This window comes from Parasteatoda tepidariorum, chromosome 3 (genome assembly GCF_982258835.1).
Source record: "Parasteatoda tepidariorum strain Cologne lab strain chromosome 3, Ptep-v5.0, whole genome shotgun sequence".
In the NCBI taxonomy this organism is placed as follows: Eukaryota; Metazoa; Arthropoda; class Arachnida; order Araneae; family Theridiidae; genus Parasteatoda; species Parasteatoda tepidariorum.
Genome location: NC_141757.1, coordinates 97666853 through 97694190, shown reverse-complemented (window position 1 = coordinate 97694190; position 27338 = coordinate 97666853). Strand labels below are relative to the sequence as shown.

Below are 27338 nucleotides of genomic sequence, written 5' to 3'. Positions count from 1 at the left end.
TAAAAAGGAGTTGAAAATTTTATTCTTGTGGTCAAAGCTCAAAAGCTGTCTAAAACGTCTGTAGTTTGTAACCGTAACAGATTGATGTATTGAATAGGAATTACATTGATGTAAACAAAAAGGTAAATAAATAATTAATCTCAGTTATGCTCTGATTTCTCATCAAACAACAAATTAAATAAAGAAAAATCAAATGCACCTTTTTTAATGCTTTGTATTATCTAAAATATGTAATATGTATGATATAGTATCTAATATATTTTCATAAAGTAGAGAATTCATCAAATGATTTATATGCTATTGAAGTGTCGGAAGGCAGGTAAATTCTAGGTTTTATCTCAATGCCTAGGATTTATCTCAATGCCAAAGGCCGAAATTGAATCATATTTAATATTAAAGAGTACTTCGGCGAACTTTTGCCCAACCACTTTCGCAAATCTAGGTTTATCATGTGAGGTCTGAGATTTACTGGTTTATCACAAAATGTATAATTTGAAGAAAAAAAAATTACAGCGTGAATTGTTACTTATTTATGTTGCTAAAAAAATTTTATTTCTCTTGCTTGAACAAGGCGATGTTTTTTTGTTTTTTTAAATATAATTAATTTTAATGATTTTTTTAAAATTATACATCTAATATATATATATATATATATATATATATATATATATATATATATATATATATATATATATATATATATATATATATATATATATATATATATATATTTCCCAATCCTTAGTGTTTTTTTTAAAGGTTTTTTAATTACTGTAGATCTGTGGCAGAATAGTTGCCAAGTCTTGGTAGCTTCTGAGCAGCTGCCCGTGAGAATCTCAGAAAAAACATCACACAAAGGGACCAACTTGAAAGGTATACCTCATAGTCATAGGGCATATATCTAAATATTTTTTTAAAAGAAATTAAATTGTTATATTGTTGATTAACTCTTTAAATACTGTCATAAACAAAGGGATCCATCAGAAGCTAGAATGTATTCCCAATTTCAAAAGGTTTATTATGTTAATGGATAATTGAAATTTTATTGCAAATGAATCTCTGAATGTAAGGAAAAGTAAAATTTAAGTATTATTTCATATGCAGAGGTTATTTAACCTACATATTATTTAACATACATTAGGTTTATTTAGCATATTAATTCTTAAATACATGGTAAATAAATCTATTTTCTGAGATGTAATTAAATTTACAAACCATTAAAATAATTTTTTAGAAGAAACTATAGAACATGCTAATGCATAAAATGAATATAAAAATGTTACTTTATTTTACATATTTATGCATTCAAAAATGTCTAATCTTTTTCACCAATATAATGTTTTCGAAATTAATGTTTTAACTAAATTTTTAACTGCTGTTACACTTTTTCTCTTTATTGTTTATTTTATTTTAATCCTTACTCAATAATGAGTTTATATGTTGTTGTATCAATGTTGCATTTTTATTTTTTAATATTTAAAAATTTTGTAGCAAAATGTCATCTATGAAGGAAATTGAAATTTCGAAGATTATTGATTCTCAAGTTACTTCTGGGAAAAAAATATTAGATGAAACTTCAATGAAAAAATTGAAAAATATATGCAAGTAAGTTGATATTTTTTGCTTCCTTTACCTTGTTTAAATCACTTAGTGCAGTTTTTCTAAATTTTTAGTGCCTCAAGAATCTTCAAATTAAAATTGAGCAATTAAGAAATCTCCCAAAAATATCTCTTTTTTGACATTATTCTCTTCTGAAGTAGTTTATTTTATTATTTTTTTAGGGTAAATTGATTTTCATATGCTGATTATGGGGAGAATAAACTTTTATCACTAATTTTTTTGCTACAAACTTTTATAAATAAATCCTATGGGATTTTAATGTTCAAGTTGCTACTATATCTTTAATAAGTTGTTGTTGTTAATTTACATCGCACTAGAGCTGCACAATGGGCTATTGGCGACAGTTTGGGAAGCATCCTAGAGGATGATCCGAAGACATGCCATCACAATTTTGATCCTCTGCGGAAGGGATGGCACCCCCGCTTTGGTAGTCCGACGACCTGCGCTCGAAGTTGAGCACTTTACTGTAGCGCAGTTTAACGAGGACCAGTACCGCACACCCTCGGTCCCTACGCAGACTGATCCAAGTGGTCACCCTCCCGCACACTGACCGTAGCCAGTGATGCTTGACTTCGGTGATCTGCTGGGAACCGTGTCTTAACGATCAGTCCACTGCGGGACTATATCTTTAATAAGTTACTTTTACAATATTTTTAGATATATATTTTAGATCTACACTGAAGTAATCTAAGAAGGACCACATTGTCCTTTTAGAATTATTAGGTATACAGTAATTTTCTGTCTTTATAGTATTATTCACTATCATTCACTGTTATGACATTAATTAAAAGCATTAATTGTTAGAATTTTTTTAATTTTGTTAATATTTGATATTAACAAATTCTAAATTCTATTCTTACTATCATATAAATTTGTTAACTTAGAAATGTAAACGAGGATTTGTTATGTCGGAAAAATGTGCAACATAGGGCAAATGTTTAGAAAATAGCTGCCAAGAAGTGGGTAATTGCCTTAAATTATCTATATACATACAGGGGAAAAATATTTCACAATTTCAGGATATTTCTTTGACAAAATAATCTTGAATGAAAAGAATTATTTGATTTTTTTAAAGTGATGCCACACAGGAATTGATCCACTTTCATGAAATTGTTATTTATGTAGCACTCTTTATTAAACTTTTCTTTTTATAAGGATTATTATTTTTACTATAAATTTTTTTCTCGCTATTTTTGTGATTAATAATGGTTACTTATCTAGGGTTATTTATTATTAATGGTTATTTATCTATAACTTTTTGTATATTGCTACTTGCCTAAAAATCTGGGTGCTTGATTGAATTTTTCTTTTTTTTTTGTGTATCTATGCTGTTTTTACCGCTACCTATAGGCAATATTATTTTTAAGAAGTAATTTACTTTACTGCTTTTATATTACTTTTGTTTATTTAAAAATATTTGAAATATAAGAAATCCATTCATATATATATTAGTTTATTTTGCTTAAATCACATTCCTATGCTAAATTTTTAGTATTTATTTTAATTTCTTTTTTGTTGTAGGTCTTCTAATGAATATGTATATTTCACTTACAATGTATTAATGACTCAATTAAGAAAAGAACATTCAGAAATACGATACTCTGTGCTTTTGATAATTAATGAGCTCTTTCAAAGATCATCTCTCTTCCGAAAACTTCTTGAAAATGATTTAGAGGAATTTCTTGAATTGGTTGCAGAGAGTGATCCAGATCAACCTCTTCCACTACCTCAAGTTAGTATTTGCTCTATATGTATTAGACCAGCTGTTCACAATTTTTTCAACTAAGGAATCCTAAATAATCATTTCCGGTAGAAACCTGACTTCATTATTAAAATAAACAAAGACAATTGTGTTCATATTAACTATAAAAAACTAATTAATTTTGACCTATGGACTTTTTTTATTTAATAAGGTGAATGAAATTAGCTATCTTAAATTAGGTTTTATGTTCAACTGTTGTATTGCTAGTCTAGCTAAAAATTTGTATTTGTATTGCTGCAAAATAAATAAATGAAAAACTGCTATAAATGGTGAAAGTGGTTATAAGGGAAACATATTCCTTTTAAAAAAATTCAGTTTTTTTTTAAAATTTGAAAGGCACATTGTAAAATACCATTGTAATGTTTTTATAAATGCATGTTCACTTCCTAATTTTTAAAATTGTTGTTAAAAATTATTTATTTTATTTTTAAAAAAAATTCATTTCTCTCTTGTTAGCAAATTACTTAAAATATAATTTTACAAAGAAAATAAAAAGAATAATTAAATAATGGATTATTGATTGGATCTAAATATGGTTATAGATTTAAAAAAATTACATAAAAACAGTTTTAAAAAGTCTTAACTCTCGTAACCTCTTTAACTCTTTTACAGAATCCCAGGGTTCTATGGAACACCATTTGGGAACTACTGTATTAAACTACTTAATTTTGACAAAGCTTTGTATTGAACAAATTTTAATAGAAAAACTAGTATTGTTATTCTAAATTTCTATGTTTAAACATAATTAATTTTAAATCTTATAATTGGATTTTTATAACCAATTTAAATTATTTTTAGAAAGTTTAAATGTCTGAAAAATGGCTAATTTTCCTATTGTTTATATAATTATTAAGTGCAAATGTTTCTATGTTATACAAAAGTTGTTATTGAAAAATTAATTATCAACAATTATTAACTTGCAAATGAATGGATTGATTTGCATGTAAATCAATTAATTTAAAAATACATAAATAATATAATTGCATAATAATTGCTTTTACAAGTATTTATTTTTGATGATGTGCAATTCTCACAATCTCCTTCTTTAAAATTGATTTATAAACATTAATGAGTTGAAATGTCTTGTAATTACAATTGAAAAAATAAAATTTCCTAACAGGCATGCAAAAAAAATTTTAATGCTTCATTTATTAAATATTTTATAGATTTAAACTAACAGTATTTATTATATATTTACATTTTTGCATATAATTATTTATTATTTTGTAGTTTTATTAAAAATAAAAGTAAATGAAACTCGCTCAAAAAAACAAATACTATATTTTATAACTATCATAATCTCTATTATACGCTAGCAATTAATTGAAATTATGTTAAAAATTTAGATAATTTTGAAAATTGAATTTATTTTAAACAAAAAGTCAAAATTTTGCAAAGGTAAGAAAAAATGTTTTTCCATTGAAGCTTTTTTCTTATTTTTTTACAAATTTGTTCAGTTTTCATTTTAGGCTGCTGCTAAAGATTTGAAACTAAAAAGTATAGAATTCCTTCGAGCCTGGACTTCAAAGTTTGGTGAAAAATGTGTTAGGTTGGAGTTAGCTCTTACCTATCTTCAAAAATGTCTAAAGGTACAATTGTAATTTTCATTACTTCACTCATTTCTGTTGAATATTAGAAAATACATATATTGATATCTTTTTTCGATGGTATATTTAATAAAGATATTTTTTTGTTTGACTAAAAAAATTATTTTTCACTCTTGGTTTTAGATTGATTTCTCTGATATGGAAGCCAGAAGTATTGCTGAAAGAGAAAGATTGCGTCGAGAACAAGAAAAACTAGAGAGAATTATGAATGAGAAAGTAAATAGAGTCAAGAATGAAATGCTGGGTGCTTATTTATTTTCATGTTCTAAATAATAATTATAAATAATATTATAAAGTGGGGTCATTAAAGATTATAAATTGTACTTTTGAAATTTATCTAATATTATTAGAATGGTTATAAATCCTTATGTATTTTCAGAAAATCATTGAAATTGGTGTAATTCTTTTCTAATAATTTTAATTGTCAAATTTGTGATCATTCATCTAATTCAAAGATTGCAAATTATTGTTTTGGTACTTATGTTTACTCCCCCTGGCAGAATTGTGGCGACATTATCGCAGAATGTTACAAAGTTTTTGTTGAAAGATTTTTAATTTGAGAAGGGAAAAATTTTGGTTTTTCTTTCTATATTATTTCTCGGAAAGTTTTTATTTTTCAAAGATGATTTTCTTGCTCATCAGAGAGAAATGAAATTATCATGATTTTTCTATTCTCATTTGAGATTTAAAAGAAGAAAAAAAATTCTGTAATGACTGGCTTCAGTTAGAATTTCAAAATAATAATCAAAAATTAAAAATTCATATAATTGTGATAGTTTATAGCATTGATGTTCTTTCTTATATTAACTCTATATTTTACAATCACTTATTTGGGTATCTCTTTTTTTAAAGAGTCCTATTCGCGTGATTCGTGATAGTTATTTTGTGAGTTACAGCACGAGTTTCACGATTTTTGTATTTATGTAAAAATTTTAATTTACGTTCGTTTAATTTATTTAAGAATTTTAATTTGAATTATGATTTACAAAATTTGAAAGAGGAAATAATCAGTGCATTTTTCAGCCTACAAAATGCTAGAATATCGTATATAATATTCAATTTTAATTGTCAGAGTAATATTTATAACTATTAAATAAATATTACTTTGACAATTAAAATTTTTTATATATTTTTATTCTATACTTTCTACTATAAACAAAATATTTCTGCTACTTTAAATTAGTATTGTTATAATTTAAAGTATCTTAAAGCAAAATATTAGCGCTAAAGAAGTTTGTCTCAGAAAGCCCGAAAAAATTGTGCCGCAGTGTGGATTATTGTTTGTCGATATAGGTATTATTTTAATTTGTATTATAAACAGATAAACATCTTAACGATTAAGTTTTTTTCAAGGATTTCCCAACTAAAATGATTTTTTCATCTGAAACTTTCATTGCATATAAACATGAAAAGTCTAAATTTATTTATTTTATGTATGAAAATTATTTGATTTTTGAACTTTTTTTTTTCTTCTAATTTTTTTAATATTTTTATTTATTTATTTGAAACTAAATCTTAAGCAATTTTGATATCTATATATTGTCATTTAATAGTATATAAAGAATTTACTTTTCATTGCCAGGGATAAGTTTTATATTTAAAAAAAAGAAAAACAAATATTTTATTCATCCATGTTTAAGAAATAAAATATTTGTAAATGATAATTTTTATGAAAGTCATTAAACTTATGCTTAAAAAAATGGTTTTAGCTGTTGATGTCTTTTTTTAAGGTAACTCAATATCTAATAATGTTGAAATATTTCCCTAAATTCAAATTTTTCTCATAGGTATAATTGGTAACATAGAATGGTAATAATTTAGGGTCAATATCCTGAAACAATGTTACATAAAAATTTGTCGGTTATTTTGTAATAAATAGGTTGTTTTATTCATAATTCTAAACTTTTCTTTATTTAGTTTATAATTAAGCATACTACTAGTCCACTTTTTTAAACATTATTATTATTTTAGAAATTTCAGATGAAATCTCGAATACAGCTTTACAAATGGAAAATTGTTTCAAATTGCTAATTCCTCACCCTACTGAGTTCTTTTCCCTTGATGATTTCTCTACAACTGAAGAACAAAATACAGATCACTCTGGAAAAGAAAATCAAGCAGAAAATCCCGATATCCAATCTGATTCAAATAAAAATTTAAAAATAAAAACAAATGATGATGCATTGAGGCATCATGGCCTACATAGTATGAGGGATACCATTACGATTGAACTTAAAGAAAGTAAGCATATATTTTTTATGCTCTATGTACATTAAGTAAAGTAAGTTGCCCAAAGTTTCATTGCAGCTGTTATTTATTGTTTTAGTTGACAAATATATTCATTTATGCTTTACACACATTGAAAAAATGCATTACATTTCTCCCTATTGGCGACTTTTGTTATTAACCGATTTTTTTTTTTTTACAAGTAGAAGTCAGGAGTGTAGCGAAAAAATTTTCTTAGAGGTGATTGCCAAATTATTAATTCCTATACAGTACATATAACATATGTATCCATATACATATCATATATGGTATATACTATATTTAATATACTATATATCATATACATATCATATATGGTATATACTATATTTAATATACTATATATCATATACATATCATATATGGTATATACTATATTTAATATACTATATATCATATACATATCATGTACAGATAATACAGTAGCTATTGCATATATATAGTTATTCATATATATAATTGCTTGATTTAACAGAATGTGTGAGAATAATTTTATAACCGTCGTTGACCGGCAGAACTAATTTTTTGGGTTTACAACTACTAATTTCAACCCCATAGCCTTGTAATTTTGAACCCAATTCAGAAGACAAGGGAACTCGTGGATCAAGTATTGGCAGAAATTTGCCTTCGTGGAGGGCGTTTTAGCAGAGCTAATATGCATTTGCTTTGCATGGATATGAAAACCTCCTACAGTTAGCCTGACAGCAAGGGGACTCCAGCCCATAATCCGTCTACCACTGAGGATATTTTATGTCAGCACTGTGGTCGTGTAAGCCGGATGCAGAATTCGTATCAACTAGCCATCACTGGAATTCGAACCAGGTTCACCTCATTGGAAGGCGAACACTTTATATCTTGAACCATCGCGACTTAATGTGTGAGAATAGGAAAATTCCAAGTATGGGAGATACTTGAGCATTAAAAATCTAGGTTTTTAATATTATGTTATTTTTTGCAAGGGGGGTGAAATACCTTGTTGTAATACAAACAAAAAAATTATTGCAAAGGATAAAAGTGTAAAAATTATAAAAGTTTTCTCTAAAAATTATTGAAAAAGGTTCTTTCTGAAATAAAAGTTTGTACATAATTGAATTAAATTAAAGGAGAGAAGGGAATATTTATCAAGAATTTAACTGTATTTTGCAGCGTATTTTTGAATATTGCAGTTCATCTTTAGAAACAAAAAAAATCAATTTCCAAAAATTCTGGTTACTTGAGCTTTCTGGTCAATCAAATTCCAGATAGTTGGGCTTTTACTGTATCTATATTGCATTGTCAAATTTTCATATTCTTCTTTCTACCCTTTTATAAGAATAATGTCACAAGATTCTATTGTGTCTTTTTTTTCTTCCTTCAAATATAGTTACGTTTATCTCAATTTTTGAGATGCACTGAGCTTCTGTTAACTATAAAAAATAATTTATCAATACAAATACTTTATTTTTAAGTTATGACCATTTTTTTCAAAAACATTCTGTGGTTTCCAACTTTGTATGGCAATTTGAAAAACTGCTGATCAGTTCCAAAGATGGAAAAGATGTAACAAGTTATTTCCAATCAATCAATATTTTATGTGTTAAAAGTTCTGTTATTCAAAAGGTTATAAAATGAAAATTCTACTGTACAGTTCACAAAATAAAAGACAAACACCACCTGAATAACTTTTGATCTAATGAGAAAATTTTCAAATCGTAAAAGGCAATTTTAATTTTTTGAAGGGTTGAATTTAAATATGTTAATTAATTTGTGCAGGCAATATTTTTAGTTTATCACACAATTCATCAAACATAGAAGCATACTTTCTCTGAATAAGCTCCTTTATTTGAAAGATTTGTATACTGAATATTCAGAATATGGGCATTTTCCATAATATAGAAAATATAGTAGTTTCACTTTTTGCATAGTTGGTCATACTTTCCGTACTATTTAAGAGAATCGAAAAATGTTTTATCCACAATCATGAAACAAATTTACCCTAAAAGAGCTAGTGCCATGTGCAAGAGTTCTTTAATTCTTTTAAATAGTGTCAGAGATATTTCTGAATACAAGATGAGTGAAATTAACATTAAATGTCTCAAAATTTCGACCCTTATCATGACTGAACTATTGGGTCCATATTTTCCAGAATGCAGCTACCCTCCATATTTTGAAGGTCAGGAATCCAAATGTGCCGAATATAAGGTATGTTTATTATTTATCTTAAAAACCATGTGTTTTTGTGTCTGAATTGATAAAATATTGTTTGCACAAATTAATTAACATATTTAGGGTCAACCTTTTGGACCAAAAAGATTGCATCTTAGTATGAAAAAGTCCTATGATTAGATTAAAAGTTATTCCGGTGTTGCTCACTGTACGTTGTAGCCCATTGTATTGTACAGATTTCAATTGAATGTTTTACATCATGTTTTTTTTTTTCGATTTTTTTTCGACCTTTATTTTTCAATACAAACCTGCATGTATGCTTATTATTTTGACTAATTAAATTATTTGTCACAGGTTCTGAACTCGCTGTTAAAGTAAATGAAGATAACCAGCCTATTGTTGAAAATTTGGAAGATTTGTATAAGGAAATGAGCACACGGTTTTTTCCAGCAGTTAAACGGTGGTTAAAAGTAGGCTTCATTAATTTTTATTCCTTTAAAATATTAATTTTTTTATTCATACGAAATTCAAATGTTTTTAACAAATATTTTTCAAGTGTTTTTTTGAATATATATCAAAATTATTGCAATTCAATTATTCTTGCTTTTAAATGTGTAGATATTCCATTTAAATGTGAATGTTAAGCATTAATGATGTTTGTTAGTTTCATTATTACCAATTCTCTTTTCTATTTTTTCATTATTTGTAAATATGGACAGCTATCATATTCTGAGCAGTTATTGTGGCCAGCTATTATTTATCAGACAGTTTTCTAAGAAGTTATTACATTAAATACTGTTGTGAGCTGCATCCAAAAGCAAAAAGAGTGGTAGTAAAACTACTCAATTTTTGTTATTACATTAAATACTGTTGTGTATTTAATGTAATGGTTTAGTTATTGCATTAAATACTGTTGTGAGCTGCATCCAAAAGCAAAAAGAGTGGTAATAAAATTACTTAATTTTTGTTATTACACTAAAGACTGTTGTGTATTTAATGTAATGATTTAGTTATTACATTAAATACTGTTGTGAGCTGCATCCAAAAGCAAAAAGAGTGGTAGTAAAACTACTCAATTTTTGTTATTACATTAAATACTGTTGTGTATTTAATGTAATGGTTTAGTTATTGCATTAAATACTGTTGTGAGCTGCATCCAAAAGCAAAAAGAGTGGTAATAAAATTACTTAATTTTTGTTATTACACTAAAGACTGTTGTGTATTTAATGTAATGATTTATTTATTACATTAAATACTGTTGTGAGCTGCATCCAAAAGCAAAAAAAAAGTGGTAGTAAAACTACTTAATTGTTTTCTTCTCAAGTTACAAAAAATATTCTTAACTACCACAGCATGTTTAGAATGACTCGGACTGTATATCTAACTCTAAAACTGGATGTCTACAATTTTAAAAATTAACTGTTTACTTAAATTCTTATTTTTACAATATTTTTGTAAGAAAATAAATACCACTTTATTATTTGTTGGTGGAGCCCTGTATTATGTAGAGTTATTCTTTTTCAATAATTTATACAATTTATTATTTTTCGCGTCTTAGAAAATACCAATTTTACGAAGTTTTGCACTAAGACAGAGTGTGTAATTGGGATGGTTGATATATCTATTTTATCTTTGTTGTCTTTTTATTTATGTATTAACATTTAAGACTGGTGCCTTCCTATGTTACAAAGCTTGTAAAGATAACTTTTACTTGTCATTTTGTATTCTTAATATAATAGGCTTTTACTGAACATTTGTCATTTCAAATTGAGATAATTTGTGTTGTTTTTATCTTACATTCAGATCCTTACAAAAGGAAATAATTGTACAGATACTTTGAAGAAAGCCATTGACTTAAAGCAACTCATAGAGTCAGTTTTTGAAAAATACAAGGAGCTTAAAATAAAAAGTGGTTTCTGTGATGGTATGGTTTTTTATCTTATTTTTTCTGAAAATATTTGAAATTTTTTATTTTGGTATTACTAACTAAATTTGACTCAAAAGAAAAAAACATATGACATTTGATATTCATTAGAGGAAACAACTGCAAAAAAAGAAATAGCATTTTGCAAACCTTCAAAAAAAAATGTATTTCATTTTTTTCTTAGGTGATGATGACTTGGATGATGAAGATGATGATTTTATTGAAGTGAAAGAAAAGGAGGGATATGAGGCCAAAGCAGTTGCTGAAAGCTGTACACCAGGTTAATGATTTTTTACTTGTTTATTTAAATGTATTTTTTTATTTTAAATTTTAACTAAATTTTTTGGTTTTATTGTATAATTCTTTTCATTCTTGTTATTTTTTATGGTTGAAATTGTAATTTCGATTAAATCATTTTTGTATTGCACAAATTTTTTAAAGTCATTGTTGATGCAGTTAATATATTTTTCCCAGTTTGAAATATTGTGTGATATCGACTATTTGTGTATGTGAATAATATTTTTAATAACATAAAGTTCTAGCACGTTTTTTTTCATTTTCAATTTTAAAGTTTCTTCACTAATAGTGGATATTTTTTATTAGTTTTTAAGAATTTATGTATTTTTCTATTTTGAAATTTCATATTCAAAGAAAGTCGTAAGTTATTTTAACTGTGATGATTTTTTTTCTTTGAGATGTTATAATTATAAAAAAAATTGTTGCAAATAATATTTGATTATAAATTTTGTACTAATACAAACAGCACTTTTTAAAGCTTGAAGTCTAAACATTATTTTTTATGGTGGAAGCATAAGCATTATTTTTTATGGTGGAGAGGAAGCATGTGACCGAGGGAACTCTGATGTTTTGGAGGAAGAGAAATGAGGAAATATAAGAAAGCTCTTGTGCTCTACTTCTATTTCAGCTTTATGATAAATATGCATAAAATTTAAAAAAAAGAAGAAAAAAAACTGAAAATTGTTAGTCTGTTTATATGTTTTAATGCATCATGGTCATAATATTATTTAGCATCACTTTCTCAACCTTCATGTTCCAAAACACTGACTGAAGCTGAAATGGCATCCAAGTGGAATCTTACTCATTCTAAAGAGGATGTTAAAGACCCGACGTCTGCTGCATCAACCCTCATGAAGCTATCTAGAAAACACGATGTTTCTCAGGAGAAAGAGTGAGATAGCTTTCTTCCTGTTAATAATATTTTGCTTATGCCTGCTTTTTCATTGTGGTTAGAAAAACTAATATGCTTTGGTTTATTTAGTTCCTCTATTTGTGTTTCAACAAAACCTGCGGACAAAAAGAGGAGAAAGGATGAATTGCTAGAAAAAGCTCCGGTTTTACCATATGATATTGACTTATACCACTGGGAAGAAGAGAAGCTGGATGCACCAGAACAAATAAAGTAAATATATAAATGACAGATTGTAAATTATTTGCACAAAATATAAACTAGTTTTAGAGTTTTATCTTGTAAAAAAATTCATTTGTTTTTCTTAATAATAATTCATATTTGTGGTTATTCTTTAAAGTCAGTATTTATTCCTGCTTAAACAAGTTTTTTTTTATTCCAAAAAGTATTTTATTCAAGTATTAGTTGAACAATATGGAGTCATATAGATACAAAGTTCTTGTCTAGATGATATAACAAGTTACTTATAAATCATGTGTTGTATTTTAAAGCAGTTATTAATGACATATTAATAACATTTGATCAATTTATACACATTATAGACCAAGATCAGTTCCCACAATTTTATTTAATAACATTTTTAGTTTGTTTACTAAACTTTGAGTTTATGAAAATGTGTTACATCTGTTAATAAAGTATGCTTTTAAATTTACTTCTGTTATAAAATAATGACGATTTAAATCTGCTGTAAGTGACTAATTAATTAACAACTATATTTTTTAATTTACTGAATATTTTATTCTTACACTGAATATAAATTCATATTAGAATCACAAACAAACAGTATGCAAAAGATTCTAAAAAAATACTCATAATTTAAATAATAATATTTAATTTACATGTGTCTAGATTTAAATGCTTATTAAACGCTTATTATTGTGCTTATTAACTATAACTTGTAAAAGTCTGCAACCAGTTTTCAATTTTTAAAAAGTAGTAGTACTTTGTGAGTAAATTAGTTTGTAGATTCTTTGAACATATCTATAATATTCATACATTCAGTTTCTTCCTTAATTTTTATTTTGATTGGTATGTTGTTCATCAATATTTCTTTGTCAGTTTCTTTTTTGATACACATAATGTTACATTTATCTAGATATTTTTAAAACTGCTATCATACAGCATTCTTTCCTTTGCTTCTATATTTTATTTGCTTTCATTTATCCTGCTTAGTTATTTGATTGCAAAATTGTCTCTTAGTTGTAAATTTTTTGCACTCAAATGTGAATTTTTACACAATTAATTGAAAATGTTTGGATGCTCATTAAATGAAATATGTTTTAACATTGTTCTTATGAGAATCTAATTTTTTTTGTAAGAGAAAAATTACCCAAATATAAGCAAGCTATTTCTGTGTTGCAATAATTATATATGAAAAAAAATGGACACCATTTAAGAGAAAAATTAATGCAAGTAAAATAGGCACATGTTTTGGTTCTTCATTGAGTATCATTAATGCTATTCTTATGCATTGTTCTGCTACTTCATTTAAGGAAACAATAATTTCATTGTTTGAAAAAAATTGTCTACAGTTTTATTGACAATGTTGTGACTTTTTAACATATTTAAATATCTTATTAATATTTTTTCACATTTCAAATTTTTTCTAAATATTTGACTTATTATTTGTTTAGAATTCTCTTCTTACAATTAAATAAATATTCACAAACGAGTTTCAAATTCAAAATTTTATAAAAATTCATATCTATTTAATCTTCTGTATTTTTTTAAAATGCTGCCATTATAAAAAAAAACTTTCATTGTATGTAATTAAACTTTTATGTTTGACTTTGATGAATTTTTAAGGTATGACCTTGACAAGTTTTGGTTGACTAAAGATGATCAAGAAGAAAATGAAGCTCTCAGAGAGGTTAAAATTTTTTAGTTATTATTTTATTTATTTTATGCTATCTAATAGTAAAAGAGAGTTGCACATGCATTAAAAGGGAAAAGAAACCTGTTATAGGCATACATATTCCAGGGCATGAAATTTCAATTATAAAAATAATATCCAGATCAAAATTTTTGCTTGCCATCATTCTACTAAAAGAACTTCGAACTAAAAGAGCTTGTAAATACAAACACACGCATCTCGGGTCTAATCAATATATACCTAGATCAAACGTTGTTCTTTCAAATCAAAATATGGTAATTTTATTTGTAACACTGCTTTTTACAAAATGCTCACCAGTCCTAAATATTCAATTGCTAATGACGAGAACCTTCAATATTGTATTATGCAAGTAAGTTACTGTTTCACTGAAAGCACTAAAATTAGTTTATACAACTGAAAATTTAAACATTTTTAAATATAGAACCTGTTTTTAAACAATTTATATATTTTGTGGAAGAATTTTGAATTGGTATTAATTTTATGTTATGTTAAAAACAGGCTCAAATCGCAAGCATGAGAACTAGAAAAATAGATTTCAGTGGAAAATTTGAACCTGTTAAATTTGCTTGCCGAGCTCCTTTACCTAGTGGAAAATTATGTCCTAGGAAAGACAGAGTTAAGGTAAGTAATTTTAGATTGTTATTTTGTTCGTCACTTTTTCATTTTGTTGGTTTAATACAGTACTTGTAGGCTTGTTAAATAAAGTTGTGTAAAATACAGGTTTCGTAGTTGCCCTTATATTCCTGTTTTTCCCGATAAAAAATATTTTGACCTTATTGGTTTTGATTTTTAGCTTTTTGCTTTGATATTCCTGATTTTTGTGTGTGTTCAGATCATCCCATTTTCTGCAAAGGCAACTTTGGAATTTATACAACCAATTTAAAGAATCTTAAGATTTGGATTAATCCAACATTTTTTTAAACTTTAATTGATAATGCTAGTAAAAATAGCAAAAATTTAATACTTCAAACTTAGGAACTGTTCACTAATTACAAACACGTACTTAGTTTAGACATATAGCCTTACTCACAGAATTCATTTTTGATTAATTTGATTAATTACATTTGATTAATTCAAGAGTCGTATGCTTATTATTTTCTGCAAATGTAGTAACAAATGGAGTATTTTATTTTCAGCATTATTGATTTGTTTTTTTCATCTTATATTAAAATGAATTTATAACAATACACATTGTAGTAATTGTATCTTGGAATTTTTAAATGGTTAATTGAGGGACCATCTGTTAAATTACTTTCATGCAAAAAAGTAAAGCGGTATATTGACTGTGTTTCTGTTTTGAAATTATTGAAACCTTACTATGAAATTATTTGATAAAAGATGTTTTGAATGTAATTACAAACTATAATTAAATATTGGTATGAAGGAATATTATCGAATTAATATTGGTTATTTTTTAATGCATTGATTGAAACTATTATAAGTTATTCTGTATTGATAAAGTTATGCTGGAAACTGTTTGAAGTTTTAATTACCCAATACAAAGCCTGAAAATATTTTTTTTTCTTGTAGAATTAGCCAGTGTGAAATGAAATTGAAATAGTAAAACTGTTATATATTTATTTATTTTTTTGAATTATAAAACCAGTATTTTTTCTGTTTTGTTATGATACAAATTTTATAACACTAATAGGCATTTAAAAAAAGTAAAAAAAATTTTCTAATAAGTTTTTCTAATTTGTTTTTTCAAGTCAATACTTTTACTAAATTTAAGTTATTCTGCAAGTTATTATTGGTTCCTTTTTGGCAGACAAGTTCTATTTGATAAAATTGTTGATTGAATTAAAAATATACCTGTTGGGAAAAACTTTTAATGTTAGTTATAAACTTTTAAATCTTACTCTATCCACTATATAATGAATCGTTTTGAAGATATGAATGTTTACTTTTAAAGTTTTGTTTTTCTAAAAATATTACAAATATTGAACTTTATTTTTTTATCCTAAAGCAGGACAAATTACGATAAAATTTTTGATATGTTTGATATTGTTTCAAATTATTTTTTACAGATCTCGAAATTTACACTGGTGTGTTTGTCCAGGCCCCGTAAAATTTGACTGAGACCACCTTTAAATAATGATCAGTGGTCCCCAGAATTAGCAATTAGATGAAAGGGATAGGAGGCTATTTTGAGTTTATTTTTTTTTATTTGTATTTTGTCAAAAAATATTAGTTTTCATCATAAGTGTGAATATTACATATACTCTGTATAGAAATTTTTTTAATTTAAATTTAGTTTATTAACTTTTTTTAAAAATAAAGTAATTTCATAGAGACGTGTAAATAAATCAGAGAAAATGTATATGGACCAGTTATATCTTTTAGTTACTGACTCCTTGTTTAACCGACTGAAGTTTCTCAATTTCTATCCCTGTTTTATAAACTTTTTAAAATCAAACTTTAAAGTATCAAACAATAAACATGAAAAAAGTCAATAATCACACATTTTTTGTAACATGTTTAAAATGTAATAATTATATATTCATACTTTATTAGTATCACATTGATTGTAAAAAGTATTTTGATTTCTCTATGTTTATAAGTCAGTCTTACTCAGGGAAAATTCTAAAATATATTTCTTTGTCAGTGTCCTTTCCATGGTATCATTGTTAAACGGGATGCTGATGGAAAACCAATTGACTCTCCTGATAGCACACCAGGGCCAAGTACTAGTACGGCACCTAAAGGTAACGAAATTGTATTTAATTTTTAATGAATAATATAAATGCTTCTTTAAACCAGAGCTCTGTCTAAGTATTCAAGACACACTGAAACTAATTCAGAAATATAAATTCAATAAAATTTTAATTGATTATGCAGATGTATATTAACAGAATATTAATTATGCTTTCATTCTCAGCTCAAGTAGCATAAGGGTGAAATATTTATGAGCATATATTAGTCTGGGATAAAGGAATAACGATTTTATTCAAAATCATTTTATAGTATGGTATTAATTATTCAGATTTAAGATTTGAAAACACTATTTGAGTCAATGCAATATTTCTTGGCATTTTTTCAAATTTATCAGTAAAGTTATTCAAAATGTCCAAAAGATTATAAATTAATTTATGCTCATCTGTTTTTGATCTGATAATAGAGGCAAAGGTCCATGGGTGATATACCAACATTTTTTGCAATAAAAACTCGAAGGTCTCTCTTTGCTTCCTAATTATTTTTGAAAATTAATTTCGATTTTTTGTGATAAGATCTGTTGTTGTTCTTCTACTGGTAATGTTAATATTTTCAATTTTATTTCAGTTCCTGATTGGCAAGATCCTAGTTTGCTCAAAGATATTGAAGCTGCTACTGGTGTCAACTTGAAAATTCCACAAAAGAAAGCAAGAGGGAAAAAGAAAGAATGTGGCTTAACAAATATTAAGAAGAAAAATAATAATGTTAGAGAAAGATTATCAAAGAAAGTCGTAAAAGGGTAATTTATGTATTTTGCATTAAAAAAAATAATGATAATAAATAAATAAATAAATAATTCTTTTCGTATGATAATGTAAAAGGCTAATTTTTAAATGAAATTAAAGTGATGTATTATCAATTTTCTTTTACATTTTTATTAAAAAGAGAGAAATTTCTTTAGTAGTGACAAGAACTTTTAAAAGAAATTATGAAAGTAAACTATTGTTAATTCACTATTATTATTCTTAAAGAAAAAGTTTTCTTTTAGTTAAAAGCTTTAAAAAATTTTCTTTTAAGGAGTGGAAGCACAAATAATGTTTCAATATCAAGGAAATAATGTTTTTATTTTATAATAAGAAGTTGTGCGTAATTTATATTGATTTATTTCAAATGACACAAAAAATTACACTTTTTTTTAATTTGAACTTATGCTTCTGTTTTTATGGAGCAAGTTTACACTTTTTCAAGCTTTGCAGAAATCTTTGTTTTCAACAAAATTAATGGATAAATTCAATTGAATCTGCCTTACTTGATATTGACTCTTAATTCCTCTCAACAAATGAGACTTCACTGATTCCGTAGTCTACATAAATTAGGACTATGAAATATTCACTTTCAAATTTAGAAGTGTGAAATAAAATAAGCTGTCATATTTCTTGTGCTGTTAAGCTGACATTAAAGTTAAATTAATTTCTCCATCATCTTCCAGTTTTCATGTTTGTTGACTATAAACTATGAATGCTCATGGGCGGGACTTGGACTTCAAAGAGCTTATAAGAGATTAACTTATTATATACAACTTTTTCCATGTTCAATAGTCAAACTCTTGAGGAGGATAATTTAAATTACTATACAATAGCATCTTTTTATCAGCAAAAAAAAGCTCTAAGTTTGAATATTTTAAAATAATGAATATTTAGATAAAATGGAATTAAAATATGCACTCAGGCCCTAATTAATCTAATTTCTAAATATATTTAAGCTTTAAAATTTATCAATTATATTAGAGGGAAAAAAAGTATTTCAGGTGCTTATAATTTGATGAGATTAGTGTTTAAATTACTTTTTTTTCTTTTTGACTTTTTTTGCTATGAAATATATTTACTACAAAAGTAAACACTAGTTCAATAATATAGTTTTTTTTTTCCCTGATAGATTTTATTTTACAGTATGAAAATATTGATAAAAACTAATTTACAACAAAATACTTTCTTATTTTGTAATATTAATTATAAAGTGGAAATTTAATTTTAATGTAAAACAATGAAATTTAATTTAAACTTTAAATTAATATAATGATTAGTATATAATTAATATAAAGTATGCTCTTCCATATTTAATTTTATTTGAAACAATGTTGTTTAAATGCTGCCAAAAATATTTTTTTTAACTTTTTTTTACAGTATTATTTTTTTTTATCTCATTTAAATGTTTGCTTTTAACTTCTTTTCAAATTTTAAAAAATATATATATAACTATTGAATACATATTAATAATTACTGCAAATTGAAACATTTTTGATATCTTATAATTCGTCTATTTTTCCAATAGGTCTCATTACAACTGTATAACATTTGTGAATAAACTAACTAGCATATATTTTCAAATGCAATTAAAATCTCATTATTGTTAATTGGAAGTTTGGTAGTAATAAGTTATTATGGTTTAAATTTATGAATATAATTTCTAATTTTTATTTATTAAATTAAACTTTATTTTTATGATAAAGTTTACATTTAATATTCTTGTAAAGATATATGCACCCAGCCATTGAGATTTTCTAGTTCATGATAAAATAAATGCTTCTTTTTTTATGTAGGTATAAGCATTATGCAAGTAAGCTGGATGAAATGGATAGAAAAAGGTTCAATGACAAATTTGGAGACCAATGGAATTACTACTAATTATTGTATTACATGTTTTGATTGTGAATGGAACAATAAATTTTTATATCTTGTACTTTATCTATTTATATTGTACATAATAAAAAAAAGTTGAACATATGTATTTTAAAAACAATTTTATTGAATAAACGTTTTAAAGTTATTTTTGTGTTTTTATTCTAATTATTAATTTCTAAGCCTAAAATCTAAATAGGATAATCATTACCTATATCTGAAGCATCAACAAATATGCCTAAGCATTTTATCATTTATTTTACATAATTTATTTATCTTTTTCTTATTTTTTTTATTATTATTTTTTTATTTTAATAATAATACAAACATTTTATAATAATAATAATAATAATGTGTAATATTATGATAATGTTATATTTTTCTTGCTTTATTACCTTTGTTTTTCCACCATCAGTCTTTTACCATTGCAAAAAAATGTTTCCTATTATAAAAAGAGTTAAATACAGTTTCAATTAATCTTTTCAAAATGCCAAATTATTTTATCTTTTTTTTGTTGTTGATAAAATTGTACTGATAGCAATTTTTTTTACAATCACTAAGTGCTTATATTCTATTAACATAATGACTACTTCATAAATTAAAAGATAATATAGGACTCAAGTATAGCATTTATATGTTTGCTTTCATGTTACACTCAGACAAACACTATGTCAGATTTCAAACATGCAATTAAGTTTATTTTTGAAAGCAGTGTATAAAATCAGAGAGCAATTCGATTCCAAACTAATAAAGGTATATGTAGTTTTAGTTGCTCTTTGTAAACAAGTTAGACTTATTATGATTTCACAGTATAAGTGAATTCAGTTTTCATTCTAGTTTAAAGTTTTTTTTTTTTTTAGTCGTGATTTTCTCACCAAGGGATAAATAATGAATTCATAATATAGGGAGAAATTTTCTATTATCATTTTATCACTTAGCTTTTCTTGTGATACTTTTAGTATTGTGATGATAAAGCACAATAAGAAAAAGTCGAAAATTTAATTAAAAATAATCTCGCTTTATAAGAGTTCAATAATTAATAGATGGATTACTTTTCCCCCATTATTTCATTTGTCTTTTAATTTAATTATACTACATATTTTGTATGATTTTCTAATACTTTTGTTTTCTCTTCCAAACTGTAGCGTGTCTACCACTACAATTATTCAATTCCATTTCACTAGTATTTAAGACATGTTAACGCAAGTCTGTGTGGGGATACCTTTTCATAGATGAAGATTGAAATTGTCAATAAAATAAGCACCACACAAACATTTTTAAACCAATAATTTTGAATGTATAATACAATTTTTGATGTCAAATGTCACATGATTTTATATTATTTTAACATTTTCTTTTGTATTTTTCCTAATACACACTTTCTGTTTAGGAGATTGATGTATATTTTATTCTATTTACAAAATGAGACATATTTTATTCTTTTTTCATTGATTTTAAATGTATATATTAAAATAAAACTGTTACTAAGTTGATAACCTTTATTTTGTAGTTACAAGGAAAAACTTTTTTTTCTCTTCTGAACATTTTAAAACTAATTATTCTTAAGCCATTTTTTAAAGTTATAATACAACTTTTGATGTCAATGGTGATATAAATTTATATCATTAAAAATTTTTTTTTTACTTTACCCATTTTACATTTACATTTTTTTAAAAATTTCAATGTGAGAAAATTTTAATATATAGTTTTATTTAGACTGAAAAACAAATTCCCTTTAGTTTAATATTCTGTTTTATCAATATATAGTCAAAGCTTGAAACAATGATTTAAAAAAAAAGATTTAAATATTTACCCATATTATGTTATATTGTTTCCATTTAAAACCTCTTTATATGAAAATCTGCCCAATTAAAATATAATTAAGATACAGTGAAATTTTTTTTCCTTCATGTATTGAAGTGTTTCTTGTGCTATCCAAATAAACACAATCAATGTATTTCTGTTACATTTATTTAATTTATCACGAAGTTACATAAATGTTTTCAACAATAAGAAAACTTTCATTTTTGCTTCAAAAATATTTAAAATGCAAAAAGATAACTATTTACAATCAAAGTAGCACAAAGCTTGTACCTTCGTAAAATTATCTAACATTATTTAAATCCAATTACTATAATTGAATTTCATGCCGATTAGTAGCATGTAAATCTCTATCAAGTTTACTTAGTAAACTAATTGAAACTCTTGAACTTGCATTCTTAACTAACAACAATATAATTGCATTGCAATATTCTAAAGAACTATTTCAAACTTTTCTCTTTAAACAGTTCTAAAAGTCACTTAAATATTCAGCGTCTAACTTCCCTTTTTAGGCTTCTAAAATATTTCAAATGACTATGACGACCTCCTTTGCTAAGACACTCGGTGAATTCTTATAAATACTTTTCCATTTGCTTATTCACAACCACGTTTTCTTGGCATTGAACATGTTAATGATTTCAGTGCCTCCGAATTTCTCCAGAATTCGCTGATCCATTCGTCGACTCTGATCTGGGTTCATATGGTTCTTCCAATCTCCTACGATTCCTTTTCGGAAATATTTCAAGTATTTCACTTCATATCTTGGTCCTGGTACGTTAAAGGGACTCTCAATTTCTTTGGATTCTAGTTCGTACTCTTTTTTGTTGGGAGCTTCCTTCATCAACGACTTCTTCATGTTCTCGAAGCTTATCAGGTATAGAACTTTTTCGATTAAAGCTTTATCTTCCACCAGCTCCCTGTGGTACTCTTCCCCAATGAATTTAGCTATACGTAAGATTTGACCTCTGGTGTCTGCCTGGAGCTGTTCATAGGACAGAAATAGGACATTCGGATCGTGACGGCGTTCGTACCAAGACAGAACGTGGTCGAAGTAATCTCCATAGGCCACCAGACCTCTGATGAATGATTCAAAATATTCGTCGAAAGTAACATGGAGCTCGTCTGTTTGCATTGTGAAATGATAGAAGGAAACCACGGTGTCTTTTGGATTTCTGAAAATGTATATGTACTTGGTATTTGGATTCTTTGGGATCAAGTCGTAGGGCAAATGGTAATGAATAGGTCGAGGATCTGGTAGTGCCTCTATTGCTGCTACACCACTAATATCGACAAAGGGCACTGCTTCGTAGGTCAGTTGGTGAGATGATTCTAATGGCTTCTGACCTCTTGTGATTATGGTGTGGACTATGTACTTCATCCAGTTAGTGCCACATTTTGGAAAAGTGCTGATTATAATGTCTGTATCACGTGGCTTGAAGTCTAGAGCTTCTTCTATGATTTCTTTATAAAACCATCGACTGCCAGGAAATGGTCGACCTCTAACAAACAGTAGCATCACACATGACTCTTTCTTTAGTTCTTCTTCAGGCTTTTCTTCCCCATTCCTCAACTGTACTTCACATTCAGGCATTTTTTCCTGAAAATAGAAATAATAATGCATTAGTAATGTACTACTATTTTACAATTATACTCCTGAACCTTTTAAGAGGTAGGGCCTTGTATGACGAGCTTTCATAAATTAATTATATATATATGTGACATATAAAGCTTCTGTTAATCTTTTTATGTTATCCTAATTAATTATTCTAATCGAAATACTTTCTCACACTTTTAAAAGCCACATCCTGTTATTAAATCTATTTTTGGCTCAAGTATACATTTAATTAAAGGCAGGACATTTTTCCCTTTGCTGTCTGTGGGAAACGCTTGATCTATTTCATAAACCAGTAGCAACTACTAAGATTTCCCTCCTTCCCTAAATTAAGACATTTTACGGTTTTTACTTCGCAAGATTTTCCCTAACATGTAACCAAGGAACGCAGGTTTTTCATAAATTATATATATATATATATATATATATATATATATATATATATATATATATATATATATATATATATATATATATATATATATATATATATATATATATATATATATATATATATATATATATATATATATATATATATATATATATATATATATATATATATAATTTATGAAAACGAAAAAAAACCTTTTGCAAAAAAAGATTTTTTTTCGGGTACTTTTGTCCCCCATTTATTTTTAAATGGTTTTTATACTTTTATTTGTAACCAAATAAAATGGTTTTCGTTCTTTTAACTTTCCATTTACACTAATAACTTTATGATCAATCGGGTATTTATTTTTATTTTTAGGCGCAGAAGATTTTAATGAAGGCAGGAAAAACCATAAGAATCGTGGTCATCGTATGCATGTCCATCTGTAGATCTATCCTGCTTTATCTTTAACTTTTAAAAAGTGAAAAGTGGTTGATTAAAAACAGTGTTGTTTAAGAGTTAAAAACTATCATTAATTTTAGTGGTTTACAATGTTGTCAAAAATAAGTGGGATTGCTGTTATCCTTGAAAGGGTTAAGTATTAATCGTGCCTCCTTAATGGGTGAGTTCTTTCTATGATGCTTATGTTGATTCTAAAAATACTCAGGGCAGTGATTACAAAACACTTATCTGGGAATACTGTTATGAAATTGATGAATCATATAATTTATAGGATTTGGAATAATTTCAGGTATTTTTACTGATTGTAAAGGGAGAGGGGTTAAATTTGAATACATGAAAATGTAATAAAATAAAACGAATACATAAATTTACCATAGCCCTTCTTATGGAATTAATTAAGTTAGGAAATTAGTGTTGTTACATTTTTGTCGTAATTCGAATGACTAAAATAAGATTCATATTTAAAGTGTCCCAATATCCGAATAGACTACCCTTTTATTATCATAGGTATGTGTATATAAGGTATATATCATAAATATATATTGGATACATATTAAACATGTATTTTTGCAGTTATTGTAAAAAAATAGAATCCAAAATTGATAGACCTTAGAAGTTGTAAGTTAATATACAAGAATAAAAAAAAAATTCTTTCTAATTTGGATAATTTAGGTCAATAATAGACAAATTAAGTTTAATAAGAGTAAATTAAGGATTAAAATAATCTAAAACTGTAAATAATATTAGCAAAATACAAATTATGTTGATAATTGAGAAATCATAAACAATAACAGCTAAAAAGGATTTTGAAAAAAATAACTTAAAATAATATATCGTTACTTATGAAAAAATTATATTAATAATTGTCAAATTAAGATCCCTCCTTACTTTTCCATGTATATATATATATATATATATATTATATTAAAATATATTAAAATAATATATTTTAATAATATATAAAATAAATTAATATATATAATAAATAAAATACATTAAAATAATATTATAATATAAATTAAAAACCGAGAGCTACTAGCGTGAGTGTAAAATAATTAAATGACAGTAAATGAGACGAATACTCTATTAGTAAATAAAATTGATCGACACGAATACGAATTGCAAATTATAAATTATAGAAAAAATCGCTTGTAGAACGAAATAGGAAAAATTCGAGCGATTTTGCAGTTCTATTATCAGCTTATATGTTTAAAAAAATCGTCTATAACAAATGAATCCATGCTTACAATAGTTGTCATAAATTTATTATTTTAAGCTTTACATTTTAGTCTTAAATAATAATTTTGATTTCAATTTAAAGTGATAGTAAAATCTGCATTGATAAATTTACTTTGTTATTTAAAAACTGATGCAAACGGCTATTATGTATTTTGAGGTTTCCTTTCAAAAATTAAAGTTAAAAAATTACCACATTAAAGGTCTCAAATTAATATTTAAGAGAGGGGAAAATGCTATCTGATGAACTGAAAACAGCAAAACCTGCTTGTGAAAGGTAATTTTTTAAAACGCATCCAAGCTCCCAAATTCAAACTAACTTTCATCCCGTCTTCCTCACTAGTAATTTGATAGCGTTTTGTTTTTCCTCTCATAAATATTAGTTTGTGACCTCCATTGTGCATATTATTTGTCTATATTTTTACAATAATTCTAAAACTATGCATTATGGGCGGTCATTATAAAACACCCTGTATGCACAAAAGAAAATATGCATTCCGGACGTTTTTATTCGCAGAACAAAAAGTTTTTCTTAACTTTAAATGATTTCGTTTTTAAAATAAAGCGTAGCATTAACTAAATATAATATGTCGTTATAAGAAAGATTAAAAAATTAAAATATGAAATCGAATTTTCAAAGAATACATTATTGATCAAAAAATAAACAATATTGTAGTATTATTGACAATATAAAAACATATCTTTTTAGTTCACTTTTATTTTTGTTTCAAAATAAAGCGATGCATTAGCTAAACAAATCATTAAAAGAAAAATTTAATTATGAAGTGTAATTTTCAAGAAATAATTAATTGATTAAAAAATAAACACCATTCTAGCAATTTTGATAATAAAGAAATATATATTTTAAATCTTTTTATATTTTTGTGTTAAAATAAAGCGATTTATTAGCTTATGAAACCATTAAACGATAGATACTTTAAAATATTAAGGCATGGAATTTAAATTTCAAAGAATTGAATTTACAAAAATGAAAACGATTTTTTAGAATTATGGACAAAATAAAAATATATCGTAATTGATAAAAAAAATGATACACTTAGTGGTGCTAACAATATAAAAGTTTATATTTTAATTCCCTCTTTAAAATAAAGCAGTGCATTAGCTAAAAGAAATCATTAAAAAAAAGATTAAAAAGTAAAGCATGAATAGAAACTTTCAAGGAATTCGTAATTGATAAAAATAAACGATATTCTAAGCAATGTAAAAGGTGGCCAAACTCTATCAATGAAAAAGCTGATTTTATCTCTTAAGAATGGGCGTTGCTTGTGACGCGTAGTATAAAATCGAATTGATAACTCAGAGCTTCAGCTTAGGTGGCCAAACTCTCTCAACGAAAAGATAACAGACTCACGATAGCTGTGAAAGCGGTTTTTTATCTTAAGTTCTCTAAATATGGTTTTTATACTATAGTTTCAGTTTTGAATTATCATTACTCTTTAATGCCGGCGGAAAAGAAATTCTAACGAAAAATGACGGTTTAAAATGCAATAAAAATTAATAATTCTATCTTTAATCAATGGAATATTATTACTCACAGTATATGATGATCTAGAAGGCAGAAGATATAGTAGACAGAAAATATAGTAGACAGAAAATATAGTCACAAGCTATTAGACGAATTAATTTCGAATATACATTTTTGGTAAATGCAGCTCCTATTTATTCGCCACAATTCACGTGAACAACGCACGTAGTTATTTATTTTTTCATGAAAGTTATGTTGATAAAAAATTCCAGAACAAATCGAACTTGGTATTCTAGATTCCCCCTTCCCCCATAGAATCATTTCGAACATAGCATTTTCAATGATAAGGTACAGTTGTTTACCACCTCGTTGGGAAACTTCAGTGCTACCACCCTGGTTTTTCGAGCATTTATTTTGATTAAATCTTCATGTTTACGATAAAGTTAGGCAATACAATGCGTCTCCTTATTCATATCTTACTTAATTTTGGCGAATGTCATGACCCTTGTTCGAGGCTGCATAGTGATAGGAATTTAACTACTATCATTTTAAATTGTGTTTAAATAAATTAAAAACTTTGTCAACAGCTTTAAT

The 27338-nt window shown here is 25.9% G+C and overlaps 2 protein-coding genes across 9 annotated transcripts; one reads left to right on the top strand and one right to left on the bottom strand.

Moving 5' to 3' along the window:
- Positions 1-19902, top strand: LOC107455110 (UV-stimulated scaffold protein A). Of its 8 annotated transcripts, none has more exons than XM_043040185.2 (17): positions 2-122; positions 778-873; positions 1492-1605; positions 3142-3352; positions 4852-4971; positions 5113-5233; positions 6961-7230; positions 9754-9869; positions 11203-11323; positions 11508-11603; positions 12353-12512; positions 12603-12743; positions 14337-14400; positions 14923-15045; positions 17030-17129; positions 17704-17875; positions 19676-19902. In XM_043040185.2, exons 3-17 carry the CDS (start codon positions 1496-1498, stop codon positions 19758-19760), a joined length of 2010 nt encoding a protein of 669 aa, XP_042896119.1. In that variant the 5' UTR covers positions 2-122; positions 778-873; positions 1492-1495; the 3' UTR covers positions 19761-19902. The 8 variants fall into 8 exon arrangements, with proteins under 8 accessions (XP_071039474.1, XP_042896119.1, XP_087015959.1 ...); XM_087159833.1 differs by having other exon boundaries at positions 29-122; positions 760-873; XM_087159834.1 differs by having other exon boundaries at positions 111-330.
- A 1805-nt stretch (positions 19903-21707) lies between these two features.
- LOC107455109 (sulfotransferase 1B1) lies at positions 21708-27089 on the bottom strand. The gene is made up of 2 exons (XM_016072557.4): positions 26815-27089; positions 21708-23172 (listed from the first exon to the last, which is right to left on the bottom strand). The coding sequence occupies exon 2, from the start codon at positions 23164-23166 to the stop codon at positions 22174-22176; it is 993 nt and encodes a 330-aa protein (XP_015928043.1). The 5' UTR covers positions 23167-23172; positions 26815-27089; the 3' UTR covers positions 21708-22173.
- Positions 27090-27338: the final 249 nt, after the last annotated feature.